General features: G+C 41.1%; 3 protein-coding genes across 3 annotated transcripts in view; 2 read left to right on the top strand and 1 right to left on the bottom strand.

The window, feature by feature from the left end:
* The first annotated feature begins 5,900 nt into the window (after positions 1-5,900).
* On the top strand, positions 5,901-9,551 carry ppp1r32 (protein phosphatase 1, regulatory subunit 32). The gene is given in 12 exon segments (XM_046037354.1): positions 5,901-5,994; positions 6,217-6,397; positions 6,481-6,604; positions 7,759-7,921; positions 8,010-8,045; positions 8,228-8,338; positions 8,503-8,568; positions 8,676-8,762; positions 8,844-8,909; positions 8,990-9,084; positions 9,216-9,330; positions 9,404-9,551. Coding segments are annotated over 11 exon segments (957 nt in total). The 5' UTR covers positions 5,901-5,994; positions 6,217-6,315; the 3' UTR covers positions 9,416-9,551.
* Positions 9,552-11,945: 2,394 nt separating this feature from the next.
* On the bottom strand, positions 11,946-14,251 carry LOC123961725 (leucine-rich repeat-containing protein 10B). The gene is made up of 2 exons (XM_046037352.1): positions 13,838-14,251; positions 11,946-13,679 (listed from the first exon to the last, which is right to left on the bottom strand). The coding sequence occupies exon 2, from the start codon at positions 13,500-13,502 to the stop codon at positions 12,294-12,296; it is 1,209 nt and encodes a 402-aa protein (XP_045893308.1). The 5' UTR covers positions 13,503-13,679; positions 13,838-14,251; the 3' UTR covers positions 11,946-12,293.
* A 42-nt stretch (positions 14,252-14,293) lies between these two features.
* The window catches only part of fads2 (fatty acid desaturase 2), a 39,309-nt gene continuing 37,413 nt past the window's right edge, over positions 14,294-16,189 (top strand). The window contains exon 1 of the mRNA XM_046037349.1: positions 14,294-14,310. The gene's annotated coding sequence lies outside the window, so the exon portion shown is untranslated. The remainder of the gene's footprint in view (positions 14,311-16,189) is intronic.

Raw genomic sequence — 16,189 nt, forward strand, 5'->3', positions numbered from 1 at the left:
AAGTATAGATTTCTACTTCCACTGCTCGATTGTTCATTTACTCTCCCATTCAGCTGGTAATGCATACACCACCAGAGTCTAATTTCCCAGTAATCCATGCTTCCTCATCTATCTGCGATTCTTTGTCCATTAGCAGCTCTCACCCATCACCCTCCACATTACTTTAGAGCACCTTGTTTTTCCTACAGAGCTCTGTGGATCAGAGAATGATTTAGCACAAAGAGCAGATCAATGCACCTCATCCCTGGTCATACTTTCATGTTTTTTTTTGCCTGTTACCGTTTACTTTTAGCCTGTTGTCTGTCCCATCTCTGAGGAGAAGGGCAGCTGCTAGCTCAGCACGCAGAAACACAAAGCAGCCATATTCAGATGTCAAGCACAGACCTGTGACTCAAATCTATGTTGTGGTGGCTTCACTGCCGCCTCATTTGTAGCAAGAGCAAGAGAATAGCCTTAAAGATTGGACCAACTACACAAAGTAGTGGGATTTGTACATTTGTAGTGGACTATTATTACCTTCCCTTTCCCTCACCAGATTTAATTCTCTAGTATTCCGATGTGTTGCTTGGTTGCTCTGTACATATCTGTGTAGTACTTCTGTTGATGTCCCTGTGCTAGGATAGTAACGGGTTCTTGCTGGGTGGCCTCAGCAGACGTCCTCTCCCTCCTGCTTCGTCTCATTTTCTAAAAAAAAAAAAAAAACTTCAAACATTCCATCTAAATCTCAAGTGAGCAACATTTTAAAGATTAGATTAGATTTCTGGCAGTAAAACAGCAGAAGGACTGAACCACAGACATTTCCACTGGAGCCATGATAATAACCAAGACGTCTTGTCTGTGTTCACGTCCAACTGAGATCCGCAAACTGACAGCACACTCAGCATAGAGACCTTCACTACACACTTCTCTGCTCCTCCAAAACCCGCCTTCACGCTGACTTTGCCTGGCTCTGAGAGGACAGTGGGTCACCGACTGGTTTGAGGAGCCACTGACCTCCAGCGGGGTGAGAAGGGTGAGGTAGGTGAGGAGGTGGGAGAGCCCTGGGAGGCAGCGGAGAGGCATGTCCCTGTGGTCACATCCTGGGTCAGGAGGGAAGGGAGCGAGGGCGTCTCAAGGTCAGACCCAGTAGCACTTTGGTTTTGCGTTCCATGTTTTTTAGCCTCTCCTGTTTTTTGGCCGAGCGGACTGTGATCTTACTGGTTGATTTTCTCGTTCTCCTCCACCCATCAGTGTTACAGAGTGTGTTGGGTGGACGGAGCCATGGAGCTGAGCTCTGATTTTGTTCCATATTAAAGAGTAATTTTTACTACACCTGTGTCCAGAGATTCAATAGTATTTCTTTATGTGTTTGAGTCATAGCCATTGGCATTGGCACTATACACTACGTTTCCAAAGGTATGTGGACACCCACTTTATGTGGGCAACCAAATGTTACACCTTCATGTGATTGTTCAAAATCTCATTATTAATTTGCAACAATTTTGATTATTGATTAATTGTCCTTTTTAGCCATGTTAGTGGCGTGGCTCTTGTGAGGGCCCCGCTTTGGTCCTGACTGAAATATTTAACAGCTATTGGATTACTCGGCATAAAATTTTGTACAGATATTCATGGTAATAAGAGGATGAATCCTTCTTACTTTGCTGATCTCCTGACTTTTCCTTTAGCGCCACCATGTGATTGACATTTGTGGTTTTGAGTTAAATATATCTTGACAACTGTAGGGTGGCTTGCCATGGAATTTGCTGCTGATATTAAAGGTCCCTAGAGGATAAATTCAAATAACTTTGATGATCCCTTAATTTTTCATCTAGTGCCAAAAACACATTTTTCAATATTTTGGTTTAAGACCTAACCTGCAAAACTAATGACATTCCCATCATTTTGGGCTGTACTTTAGTACTAATTAGCAAGGGCTATCATCATAACAGAGGGTGTACATAATAAACATTATCCCTGCTAAACATCAGCATTATCGTTGTCATTTTGCAAAGCACCACCATGCCCAAGTATACCCTCACAGAGCCGCTAGCATGGATATTAATTTTCGTCTATGATAGTAAAGTGAATATCTTTGGATTTTAAACTGTTGGTCGAACAAAAAAGACATTTAAATAGGTCAACTTGGTCTTTGGACATTTTCACAATTTTCTGACATTTTATTAACCAAACAATAAACCAGCTGACTGAGTAAATAATCAGAAAATGAAATGATAATTAACTCCAAACTGGGCAAACCATTTCCTTTGCTTATTGGAACATTACCACATTGAAACAGGAAAGGACATTCCCCTATTGCCACAAAGTTGTAAGCACAATAAATTCCGTCTTAAATTTCCTTGTAGTCTTAAAATTTCCTTTAATTGGCTCCTAGCACACAGGAAAAACAGCCCCACCCTAAAATGTGAACAGGGGTGTCCACATACATATGGCCATATGGTGTATCTAGAATACACATAAACTGTAATTAAACTGCTATCTAAATAATTAAAAACGGTAATGACACCATTCCAGTTTAACATGTTCCACCATTTGCTGATAGAGCTGGCAATTTGCTACGGTTGTTTTTACCTTTTGAGAGCAATTAAAAATGTATAGTGGAGCTCTGTCTGAGCAACACATTAGTCAGCATGAAGGTAAATGAATCGCACAGCCTCATGCTACACTCTGAAGGAATCTTTCAGCCCAGTTTCAAGGATGATGACAGATTTTCTCATTAATTAGCTCCTGCGTTGTTCATGCACTTCAGCTCAACAGCTGTGTGTGTTTCAGGTTCAGTCCATCAGACATGTACAGTAATTGCATACAAAGGCATTTCTTGCAACATCAACATTATAGTGACAGAGATTGTTTTTCTTTAATTTAATCTGTAACAGAATAGTCTGTCTTGCACGTCAGGAAATACACGCGTTCTGACTTTAAATGTCTTATGTTATGCCTGATTCCCCCTCTGTTCATCACAGCCTGCCTCCTTAGCATTACATGCACCAAAGCCAACTGAAACTCAAAATGGAAAAAGATGACTATGCAATTTACTCCAAACCGTCTGTGCCAGATATGCCTATTAAGTACAGGAGTCAAAAATGGAAGCAGGAAGGAGATAAAACAGTGAGGCGGTGAAGCAGAGAGAGCACCTCTGAGACTTGACACACAAAGAAGGGTCTTAGTGCCTGAGCTGTCTCTTTATGTCTCTCTAAATATTAATTCCACGCTACTCTATGGCAAACATAGAATCGTGTTATTAAACCAATAGAGAGACACAGAGCAGCAGAGCTGGGCAGGAAACAGGCGAGCCCTGAGCCAGCCGAGCTCCTGCAGACAGGGGCCGAGGTTTCGTCCCTCCCTGAACTACAACAGACGGCTGCAAGCAAGCCAAGCGTATCAACTCAACAGGAGACCCTTGCTTGCATCACCTCCATCTATTTTTAGAACCACTGCACCCATCTTTTTCTTTCGTCTTTTAAGCTGCCTCTGTATTCTAAATGTTATCTCAAGTGCAAACTGTTGCAGAAGGTGCAGCATTTTGGTCTTCTTTTTTTTTTACAGTATTGTTGTGAATTTCATCAAGAATCTCACCTATAATGGAGCCTGGCTAAAGCACAGTCATGTTATGTGTGATTTATGCAGAACAAACACAGATTGCTGTATTGCAGAGATGAACAATCACATGGAGGTCTGTGAGTACAGCAGGTGCTTCCGCTGATCAGTTCCTCCTCTCTGACTCTCTGGTTGTTCTAATAAGTGAAATCATCTGGTGTAATCTTTGACTGGAATGAAAATAGGCGGGCTGTCTATTCCTGCTGTATGGATCTTTGTGAATTTTATAATTAGAAATGTCAATGTGCACATTGTGTTTAAGAGAAAAGAAGCAGGAAATGAGACTGTCAGTTTCAATGATGCAGGCGTTTCCCTGTAGTTATTTTTTGGAGAAGATAATGAACAGTTCCAGGCTTGGCACGACAGCATGTCAAGCAGGAAAGAAGGCAACACAAGCAACAGCTTGGTAAAGATAGGCTCCGCCGACTGCCAGCATTGGACAGATGGAGGGAAGAAAGGGAGCAAGAAGTGACAGAGGTGAAGATACAGTGTGAGTCCAAGGAAATGAGAAGAAAGGGCGAAGGAATGGGAAGTGAGAATTAAAGGAAGGGTGTGTTGAAACAATCTATTATGCAATGTTGGGTTTAGTGATGCACAGGGTGAGCAGGTTGTCATGGAAAAAACGCAATTACATTTAATACTGTAAGTCAGTCCCACCTAATAATAAAACAGTGAAGAAAATCACACTGTTTGAAGTGTTCATACTGTGTGTTTTAAAAGCCTTAGATATTAAGCAGAGGCTCTGTAATATCCACTGAATAGAAATCACACTGCTTCACTCCTTTATTTTAAGAGACAGATCTTCCTATTTGTGGGTTAATTAGTAAGAATATGTATCCATGTCTGCGCCTGGAAAAATGGCACTGACGTTAAGCTAAGACTGTTTTTCCTGCTGTCCTAAATACACCAGGAGCTGAATACCCTCCAGATTCAACTGAGATGTTCATGTAGATGTATGTGTACAGATGCATAGATGGTGTCTGGACATTTTCTCCCTGTTCACAGCAGTGGATGATACCTCCCTGTCTGGGATGGACATTTTTATCAAGATGTCATGCAAATTTCAAGCCATCCATCATTTTTTACATAACCTTACATCTTTTCCTGAGCTAGACTGAAGTCAGAGCCACTGTGGCATCACACTGCCATCCAGTGTACACACAGAGAAATTATGCACTCTGGTGAGGAGGATGCGTGGTATACCCACTACACAATGATGGTAACACTTAATTACCTATTTAGCATTTCTAAGAATTTAACATTTAATGAATATATATATAACACACTATAATGTAGTATGCAGATATATGATGTTTAAGTGTTTAATGATGTAGTTGTCAATAACTTTAACTCCTCCTGTGAAGCATTCATAACATGATGCTGGTATATAAACAAATCATGAATGACAATATAAAATGAAAACACTTAAAATACCCTTATATTGGCCTTGTAACTACATTCAAATGTGTTATAAGCACACATTCATGTATATGTTTATACAGCTACTGCTTAGAAATGACGAATGATAGTGTTGCAACAATAATACTAATACGATACTTTTTCATAAAATGTATGTATAATAATAGAAGGTGAAATGAATACTGTGATATAGTATAATATAAATTGTAGTAAATATGATTGTAATAATTGTAATATAGCGCAATATACAGTGTTAATGTTGTTAATATTTATATTATTAGTCCTTGTGGTAATAAACCTGCAATTATAACAAGGACCCAGGGTTTACTGCTGCAGTTACCAGTGGGTACTTATAATAACTGCAGGGCAGGCCGAGTACAGTACCAACCTGAGTCAGCTATAACTGTCTTTGAGAGTGTGTGAAAATGAGTTAGCGTGAGAGCAGAGAAGTTTAAATGTGGTTTAAACGTCCAGTTTCTGCCACTCAAAGTACAAATATAAACTTAAACAGAAACCCTACTGAAAAGAGACCAAGCCAACACATCCAATGACATTATGTCTTATATGAAAAATATTATTGCAACAGTACTTTTATGAAAAAATAGTGTTAGATAACAACCAGTTAATAATCAGTTTAAATAAAAACACATTTGGAACAGTCTGATTCAGCCTCTAGACCACTGGTCTAGTGTTGTATCCAATAGTCTATAAGTCTAATAGTTGTTTTGTAATGAATGACTTGCAAAAGTAATAAAGCATAGACCTGATATACAGTAGAAACATTACCTGATATTAGGCAGCCAACCTTTCACTCTAGAGTCACTCTTGTTGCTGCCCTTGTGCAGAATCTCCTAGCAACAGAGGCCTGTTTACCTACAAAACCACCACAAGACAAGAGAGGTGAACAAACAACCTGGAGTTACAGGTACGTCTGGGGAGTAAGTCAAGCCTTTCCTCTGCTGTGGCTTCTTTTCTGGGGTAATTTATTTAGATCTGGTGTAAATAAACATCTCTATAACTGCACTGCAGTGTTGCTGTTACTCAAAACATTTCTCCTCAATTAAAAAGCATTTGATAAAGGCATAACTTATTGAATCATTATCTGCCATACTCTGTAATCACTTTTTCAGCTTTGAGTTCTGTTGGAAAACCTGTCAAACCTAAAAACACCTTGTTTGCTGCTTTTATTTGTGGTTACAGCGCTGCACACGTGCCCAGAGGATTTGTGCAATCCATCACTGTTGCCAGTGAAGGTTTCCATTATAGCAGTCACAGACGGCTGAGCAGAGGAGGATAGTCATGCCGACTGTTGGAGCAACAGGCAGCAGGGGACGACTGAGCAGCAACACAGTCTACAATGTTTCACATTAGAGGATGTATAGTCAAAAAGCCTCAGTTTAAACAGAAATAACTTTTTTCATACTGATTCGATTCTGATGGACAATGTTTGTGTGACTGTTTTAGATGCAGGCACTGTGAACTTCACTTCTCACCTCGGACATCCCAGTGGGACAGGCTTCACAGCAAACCAGAGACCCGCCATATTTTATAGGCCCAGTCTGGACCACATTGACAACCCTCAGTTTGGGTAAGTGCCAGAGCCGGTGGAGACTCGTGCTCTGCAGGCTTTGACTGTAAAGATTAAACGCAGATGCTTGCCAATTGATTTTTAGTCTATAGTACGCAGGTGTTTTCAACTAGCCTCGCTGATTAGACTCCTAATCAGGTGGAAGTTTGATGGAGCTACCACTCTAAGCAAGCAAAAATTGTAACTTATCCCAATCAGCCACAAAGTCTGGCAATGCAGTTTAGTTTCGCTCACTTTTCAAACTGCATTCATACCCATACAGGTGTTTTCAGTTCTTCTGGATGATTATTATACCTCTGCACAGGTTCAAGGTGGGTGGAGCGATGCAGGGAATTAAGCGACATGACTTTTTCGTTCAAGATATTTTGACATGGCACAGTACGAAAAGCACAGGTGTAAATAATAAAATGACTGCTGGCTGAAATCCATTTAGCTGCTTCAGTTTCCTGGTATTGTGCATGCTGGCTCACTGTCGCTGGCTCACTGGGATGCTTGAATACAACAGAACCATTGTGGATGTAAATAGCAACACCTGTGCCTTTTCTACACTCTACACTTTTCTTTCAATATATCTACTATGATAAAAAGGCCGGTGTTCAGAGGTGATATTTGTCCAGCCTTGACAGGTGCAACAAAGCTAGCAGGAGAGTACAACGAAATGTCAGTCAACTAAGCTAACACACTTTTGAGAAGAGGTCTAATCAATCAAAATGATTAAAATCACCTGTGTGAATTTACCATGGGTGTGCAGGGCTTTTGAAATGTACATCTATTAAAAATAAAAGTTCATTTGTGGTGCTTGTCTTATTGTAAGATTCAATTAATTCAACATATTTTTTTCTTTCCAGAAACAATGTCCCTGTTAACTGAGATAATGTACAGAATTTTCTGTAACTTCTTGATACTATCCATTGGAACTACTTTCTACCAAAGAAATGGTCCCTGTTATAAAGGAGGCAGAAATAAATCTTAATCATTTGTGCTGTTTTGGACCTCATCTCACAAACTAGGCAAATAACACTAAAGCTAGATACCACTATAGTATAGGCAATGGAAGCAAGTAGATTTTTGTAATTTGGGTGAATTGACAAGTCTCTCAGTCATAAGAATTCATAAGAGACAAGCAAACACATCCATGTTGTTTCTGTCCACAGACTCCTGTTATCTGACAGCTTCATGTCTCAAACTAAACGACACTACCAGCCTCACATCCGGTCTGACTGTTCAGGGTGTTTGCCGAACCTCGTTAACAAACCCAAAGAGAGCGGCTTCTATCAGCTGAGGAATCATCCGAAAACTGTGACTGAGAAGGAGAAGGTAGCAACACCTTCAGAGAACAACACCCGTGTACTGAAATACTGAGTAAATGTCTCATTATCTCCCTTTATGAATATGTCTCTGCCAGACAGAATACCAAAGATTGTTTGTGCCTCATCGTCTCATACCAACAGATAAAATAAAGCCTCCACCTGCTGAGGCTTAAGACCCAAGTTTATGTGAATTTTAAGTTCAAAGACATGCCATACAGCAATTCATGATATAGAAGAGACAAAAACTGAAAAAATCGTCATTTTGTCTTCCGACTTCTCATGACTTGATGGTGTTTGTAAATGATACATTTACACTGTTGTAGTGTCCCAGAACTATGTGACTGTGGGTCCAAAAGGAGAAAGTGGTTTCACTGAGGGAACAGACCTTCAACTAAACACATTTCAGGAGAAAAAAAGTTGCATGGTAAGTATTGTAAATAGTATTTCTTGTAAAAATAGACACTGTTGGTAGTCTATTTTCACTTATGTAAACATACAGCAAGTACACACGTTATTTCTTGTGTGTGGTCTGCAAACCCCCCGCAATGTCTACTTTCACGTTTTTTTTGGTCTTTCCCTGATGTTCAGGTTGAACCTCACCAGACTCACAGCTCAGTGATGAAAAGTGACTTCATTCAGCCGTCATTTCTGCAGGTTGACCCACAGAATTTCTCTCACTTTGACTTCTCTTTTGAAAGGATGCAATATTATTTTCCATTATCCGTAAGGTTTAACAGTGTCTCTCTGCGTTTGTGTTTGAGGGCACTGAGGCAGGATCGAGCCTGTGTAGCCACTCTGCTCGAGAAACAAGATTCACTCAAGGTGCCATCGCTCCCTTGGCCTGCTCGGTGAGTGTTGACCCCCTCCCCGTCAGCTGTCGTAGATCTTAAATCACTTTAACTTGAACATCCTTCCATCTGCTCTTCTAGGCCTCCCTTCTGCCATCACCCCACACTAAAAATAATACACCGACTGAAAAGACCATTGGAAAAAAGGTTTTGTTTTTTTTCCTTGAATAAATATTACATCTGTGTTTGGAGCTATTATCTGTTGATACTGTTGTTGCGTTTTCTAGGAGCCCACAGGGTTTCTTCTCAACGCTCCAAACAACCAGACTTTCCCTAATGCACCTTTTGTTTGTTCACACTTCACTACACATTACAAGAGCATGTAAGTCTGTTTAATACTTTCAGATTCAAGCTTTTTCAAGATTAAAAAGCTGGGATAAAACATTACAGGATATTAACGAAGCACTTCTTTAATTGACAAATCGCCAGTTAAAGAAACTTATTATTTTCCAGGTTCTGTCATCAGAATGAATATGTAAAGTTGAAATCTGGCCACGCTTGCACAGGGATCATCGGTGTAAAAATGGACAACGGCTACAATCTGCTACAATCGTCGAGACATGGACAGGTACATAAACAAGCTCCACACATGAAGTTCATTCATACATCCTTTGACTCACGACCCTTTTTTAATTTCACAGGTTCATCTTTAGAGGCTAGACCTTCACACACCTGCGTTGGTACCTGCACGGCCTCATCACAAAAATAACATTTCACGTTAACACAGTGCTCTGGTTTACTTTACTCTAAAATAGTTTGTGTAGAAATAAAAACTGGATGTGTGAGTAAGAACTGTTGCAGTATTTCCTTTTAATCGCATCCTGAAAACCTTAATCACTTCCCCGTCTGAGCTGTTTTACAATAGTCCTGTCAAAAAATACAGCTAATTTTCATCTCTTTGTGAAGGCCTTTTTGTGTGAGTTGAAAAGCTGCCATCAGACGGTTGTGTGAAGTGAGTCATGTGAGATCTAAAGAGGGAGTGAAGGAGATGATGCTTTGTCTTTGACTGCCTCGCTGTCACTGACCTACAGAGAATGAGAGGAGTGTAAACTAATGAGCAAAATGATTACACTTAGACTGAGTATGGTACCAATTCCCATCGACGTCTGCTGTATCTCAAACTGTTTTGCCACCCACAGCTGTGGAATGAGAAGCAGAGCGCCGACCGAGGAGGTGGATTAAGTTTCCAAAAGCATCACATTATGTGCTACGTTATACTGTAGCTCCATACTAAACACCAACTGTGGGCCGACTGTCAGAAACTGCAGTGGTTTTACATTATCAACACAAGTCAAATAAACACAAGATTGCTGTGTCAAAACAAGAGATACATTAAACCACGCTAGTATCTGCAAAGAATTGTTAGTGTCAGCAAAGTATAGAGAGTGGACCATTTTTAATAAACTGCTTATACCGCTTCCTCAGGTGAACAGTGTAATTATATGCTTTATGGAAATTGTAGCCGTGCTAGCTGCTCTAGGGATTGCAATATTGGTCTATTGGTCAGCCCACCACTTTTGTCTGGACTGAAATATCTCAACGATGGAATTTGCAAATGTTAGCATGCTAACAGGCGTGATGACGGGGCAGTGGACAAGAGACATGGTTCAACTCCCCACTGTGACACATCCACAAACTTGTTTCCCTTAGCAAGACACTTAAACCCTAGTTGCTCCATATATAGCAGTTGTAAGTCGCTTAAAAGCTAAATGAAGAAATGTAAATGCTAACAAGTTAAACATTAGCCTACACCTGCTAAACATCAGCATGATTGCACATTTACTATGAGTATGTTGCCATGCTAACATTAGGATTTCATTAGGAAGTGTCTCACACAGCCACTAGCGTGTCTGCACACTTTCAGTCTTGTTTAAGCAAAAATGCCAAATATTCACTAGTTCCAGCCAGGGTGAGGAATTTTATGCTTTTCTCTGTCTTATATGATAATTAGCTACATCAACTAAGTATGTCCGACAAAATGTTTGGGAAACTGCAATGAGCATTTTTGCTGTTTTCTGACATTTTATGGACAAAACAATGAATCTACTAATCAAGAAAAACAGTTGACAATTTTGAAAAAAGAATTGAGCATAAATTACACAAATTGGCTGGTCCCAACCTCTCAAATGTAAAGATGTGACACTTTTTTTGTTTTCTATGATTGAAACTGAATATCTTTGGGGTTTAGACTGTTGGTCGAACAAAACAAGCAATTTGAAGACATCAACTTGTGTTCTGGTAAATTGTGACTGCCAATTTTCTATAGATCAATCAATTTATTAATCTAGAAAATACACTGCAGATTAAGAGAGCAGCCCTAGACGTAACACAAATCCTGACATATATGTAATCTCTGTGGTTTTATCGGTCAACAAGGGGGATTCTTGTGGTTGACATTTAGACATTTAAGAAAACCAATCATCAGTCTGAGTCTGTTCTGCGACTGACATCAAAGCACAGACATGCTGCCACATGAGAACAAGTATAAATATTTCAGCATTGGGATAAATATTTCACTCTTTCAATGAGATGTGAGAAAAAGCTACGTGGAGGGAAAGGCGATTGGATTACATACGAGCCCCACATGAATAATGAGTGCAGAGATGAGAGGAGAACAAGGGCCGGCCCTGCTTCATGTTAGAGGCAGAGAGTAGAAAAGGTGTAGTCACAGACAAAACGGAGTATACAAAGGTCATGACGGACTTGAGTCTCTGAACTGCAGGGGGCTTCGTTTTAAAAAAAAAAATCTGAATGAAAGATCTCCTGCTTGATTTCTCTTGAGTCTATTTCATGTTTGGAGCCTCCCTATGGACTTACCTTTTATGGTGAGGCACCCCAGCTATTCATCCCTCTAATAATCCTGCTCATCTCCCTTGCTGTCTTGGCACTGACACTCACAGGATTGCTTACACAACACTGACAAGGGTTGGGGGGGTTGTGTTTAGCATGTCATAAATATTTTGTAAATCTAAATACAATACACACACTTACATGCGCACATGGTTCTCAGTTTATAAAAATAGCAACGAGGCGAGCCGAGGTGCACTGGCAGGCACATAAAACAGACACTGGCCATGATGTGTGGAAATACTACATTGTGTCAGTCATGTAAACAGTAGCTGGTGATTTCACTGGTTCCCAATTAAGACATTTTCCCATAAATGATTGACACTGACTTCATCAGCTGAGTTAATATTTAATAATGGAAGACTTGGTCTCCTGTGTACACTCAGAAAACAACCCCTAATTTAAAACAGCCACACACACACACACACACACACTCACACGCACACACACAAACACCACCTGAGTCCTGCTCTGATGTGTCATTTGCAGCCGATTGAGATGTCACAGGTGCTGTCAGTTTATAGTTTCATAATGCCTCAATGCTAATTTATTTTCACAGTTAACAATAGATTGGGAACTAGCAGCACACTCGCCTTGTGTCAGCTTCTATCAGTGTGTTTGTGTGGATTTTCCGTCATCCACCTCCACCTGCCTACAGATCAGTCCGGATGTATGAGGGGATTTTCATGCCCCTTCATCTTGCCTCCCCGTGTCTTCCAGTTCCTCATACTCATAGTCCATTTGAGCTCTTTCATACTGAAGCTCCTCTCCCTCATATTCAAAACCATCTCCCTCATATATCAGCTCCTCTGTCTCATATTCAACCCCCTGCTCGTCATATTCTAGCTCAGCTCCGTCATACTCAGTGACTGGCAGCTCCACATCCTCCTCTTCCCCCTCCTCCTCTTCCTCCTTTGCTTCTTCCTTAACATCCGTGTCCCCTAAAGTTGCCACATCTCCGTTTGTTGCTTGTTTTGAGTTGGAGCTGCTGTTCTTCAGGATGCCGTGAATCACTGGCTCCTCTCCTGCCAGAGCCAACTCCTCGGCCTCTTTCTCCGCGGCCTTTCGTAGTCTCTCCTTCCTGGCCTCACGCACCTCCAAGAACTCCGCAGCACCCTCCCCAACAACAAGCACCTCATCGCCAACTTTTGGAGGGGCTTTCACTGGGTTGTGGTCGTAGGAGAACAGGCGCATGGCTCGGAGACGCTTCAGGCTGGGAAACTCTGATATCTTGTTGCGGTCCATGTCTAGTATCTCCAAGCCCTCCATGTGCAGCAGGACTTTGGGGAAGATTTCAAAGCGGTTTGCGTAGAGCCACAATCCCCTTAAAGCCGTCATGCGGCAGAGGTCAGGGGGCAGCGTCTTTAGCCGGTTGTCCCCCATCTGCAGGGACTTAAGGTGGGGCAGGTCATAGAGCTCCCGTGGAAATCTCTGGAAGTAGTTGCTCTCCACCCACAGGCAGCGCAGACTCTGCAGGTTACTCAGCTCAGGCGGGAGGTTCATCAGCCGGTTGCTGCCCAGGTACAGGCGAGTGAGGTTGGTGAGCTGGCAGACGGCCTGAGGAACTTCCTCCATCTTGTTGAAGTCGAGGGCGAGTATCCGCAGACCTTGCAGCTGGGAGATGCTGTCCGGCAGAGTGCGCAGCCTGTTCCCACAGACATACAGCTTCTCCAGATGCATCAGTCCACAAACACGTGAAGGCAACCGCTTGAATTTACGGTAGCTCAAGTCCAGCACGGGATCCCCACTCTCAAACAACTCCTCCACCCCCAGCGGAAGCTCTTCCTCCACCTCCTCCTCTTCTTTCTTCTTCTCTGTGATTTCCACCTCCTCGCCATCCTTGCCCCCCTCATCTTCTTCGTCTCCCCCTCCCTTCCTGGAGGAGTTGCCCATGCTGTGGCCTGCAGCCCCTGACTTCTATGTGAGTCAGGACAGAGTCATTTGATGAGGTAGTGTCTGTGACAAGTTAACCCTCAGCCTGGGAGCTGCTGCTGTTTTGGCTGCAAACAGCATCATGGTCTGGGCCAATTAGCACTTGTGCAGCCATGTTTGTCAGGTGTCTCTTTGTCCCTTCATTAGAATACACGAGCAGAAAATAATAAGCTGTGGCGTAATAGTAACAATAGTAGTAGTAGTAATAGTAATAATAATAGTAATAATGCTGCTGGTAGTTGAGCTTGAAAAGGTGCAGCTGTATTTTGAGCTGAAATTGAACTTGCAGTCCTTACCCTTTCTTCTCCTCTTAAACCCGGAGGATTTTAAGAGACAGATAACGTGCAGCTTCGAGGTCACCTGTTCACGTGATCCAGTCTCTCTTTCAGAACAGGCCGAAAATGCGCCACTTTAGGACACTAAATAGTCAGTTTACCGTCACTCTTCCTGCCAGGTGTCGGTGGATAAGCCCACAGTGCGTGCGCAGCTCGGTGACCTGGCCGGCGGCAAAGAAAAACAGTTAATAGAAGAGTGTCCACTAGTTAATGCAGCTGCTACCCATTACAGGCCGAGGTCTCCCGGAGTTTCAATCCGCGCTGGAGAAAGAAAATTGCACAGCACATTTTGAGAAACTGCAGCGCAGACCGAGTGAGTGACTCTGCTTCTGATGTTGGCCGCTGCTTTCCATCACTGAGAAGGTTTACATTGAAGTGCTGCCTCCCACCCTCTCTCCCTCTGTAACCGGAACAGGGGGCATTCACATCACATGGTCAGTGTGTGTGTGTGTGTGTGTGTGTGTGTGTGTCTTCGTGTGTTACTGCGATTATTAAAAGTAGTATATGAAAAAAATGTACTTTCTGTCTTATCGCTCGCGTGCTTTAACACATGTTTCAAAACATTTTTCAAAAAAACCCTGCATTTTCAGAGTCAAACATAAACATGAAATAGGCTAATATGCGTAGGTACATGTAACCTACCTTTTAATTTGTTTTATTTATTTATTTATTTATTCTTTTTTCCTTTTTTTGTGCATTTAAAGGCCTATACACACAGTGCCCTTCTGTATTCATGGTATTCACACATAAATAGGCTACATCATGCACACAACCCTTTCCCCCCTTTTCTGAGTTACTAGTATTAATATCTTACATGTCTCAATTATTATTATTATTATTATTATTATTATTAGTAATAGTAGTAGTAGTAGTAGTAGTAGTAGTAGTGGTGGTGGTGGTAGTACTAGTAATAGTAGTAGGCCTATTAAACAAAAATCTCATACATGCATGTACTGCATATGTATATGATAAATCAGAGAATGGGTTTTTTTGTATATTATAGTGCAGTCTAAGTTTTCATATATATGCCTAGATGTGTGCAAAGTTTTTAATAAAGTATAGTCTCAGTTTTCTTTAGGATGCATAGAATAGTATAATGGTATTGTAACCGAGCGTCCTGGGTTCACCTAATTGTATAGACTTCATAAGGAACCAATAAGACAAGTCCAAACCTCTGAACAATATTGTTTATTTTGTTGCAACACACCAATCTTACTGCATTCTCCCTCCCTTACAGTCAAGATGGTGGTGAATATAACACAAACTGGTGTTTGTGCCTAACTTTAGTGGATCATTCCACCATATCACCTCTGATATGAAATTAATCTATTTTTCTGTTCAAGATGAGAACAAACTTTTCTATGAATGTCTGTTTTTGAGCCAGGACAAAGGCCAAAACGTGGCCTGCAACAGATAGGTTAGCCTTGTTTTTAGCATAGCTGATTGCCTGAAATACCTTCGTAAAATGGTGAATACTGCTGAAAAGATTAAGTCTAAGCTTTACAATATGCTCAAAAAATAAATGGGCTTTTCAATAATCGTGAATCACTACAACCAGGAGAGGTCCTTGAGCATACATTCATAAAAGTGCATGCACACATGACCAAAATCTTGCTTGGCGGAGATAACAAGACGGGAAAGTACTTGCACTGCTTGCAAAGTGCTATTTAAACTGTCACACTGTTACAGTGTGCTGAAATTAATTTTAGTACAGACCGATCCTGAAGAATGTTTTACCTGTGTTTAAGGAATGTGTGTTATGCACACTATTCCTGCCATGTGTCATTGTTTTGTCATTATTATTGTATTGCATATGTTGTTTTTGTTCCATGTCATGTAACTTTGGACTAGAGTCAATTGAAAAAGTACATTTTGCTGCTGATACTTACATACTTTTAGTGAAGTAACATTTTGAATGCAGGACTTTGACTCATAGCAGAGTGATATATAAAACATTGTAAAATGCCAGTAATCACAACACAGTCTCATGGACAGTCCAAAGCTTGTAACTTTAGTTGTCGTTTGCATTAAACACTACAGACATTCTGCAGGTTTTATAGACCAATAAAAAGCTGTGACGACAGAACTCAATATGACTTTCTGCTTTGACACAATAATAACAAACTGCCAACTCTCACAGTGTCCAACCTGAGACCAATGTAAAATTTATGTTAAATGACTGATCTGCAAAGAGTCATCAAATAAACGTGCAGAAGTAAAAGTCTCCAAATGCCAACAACCAAGTAACGGTTTAATTACTCTCCACCTCAGATAGATAAATAGATAGATCGATTAAAACCCACTAAAATGCAG

The sequence above is a fragment of the Micropterus dolomieu genome, linkage group LG22 (genome assembly GCF_021292245.1).
Source record: "Micropterus dolomieu isolate WLL.071019.BEF.003 ecotype Adirondacks linkage group LG22, ASM2129224v1, whole genome shotgun sequence".
NCBI classification, from domain to species: domain Eukaryota; kingdom Metazoa; phylum Chordata; class Actinopteri; order Centrarchiformes; family Centrarchidae; genus Micropterus; species Micropterus dolomieu.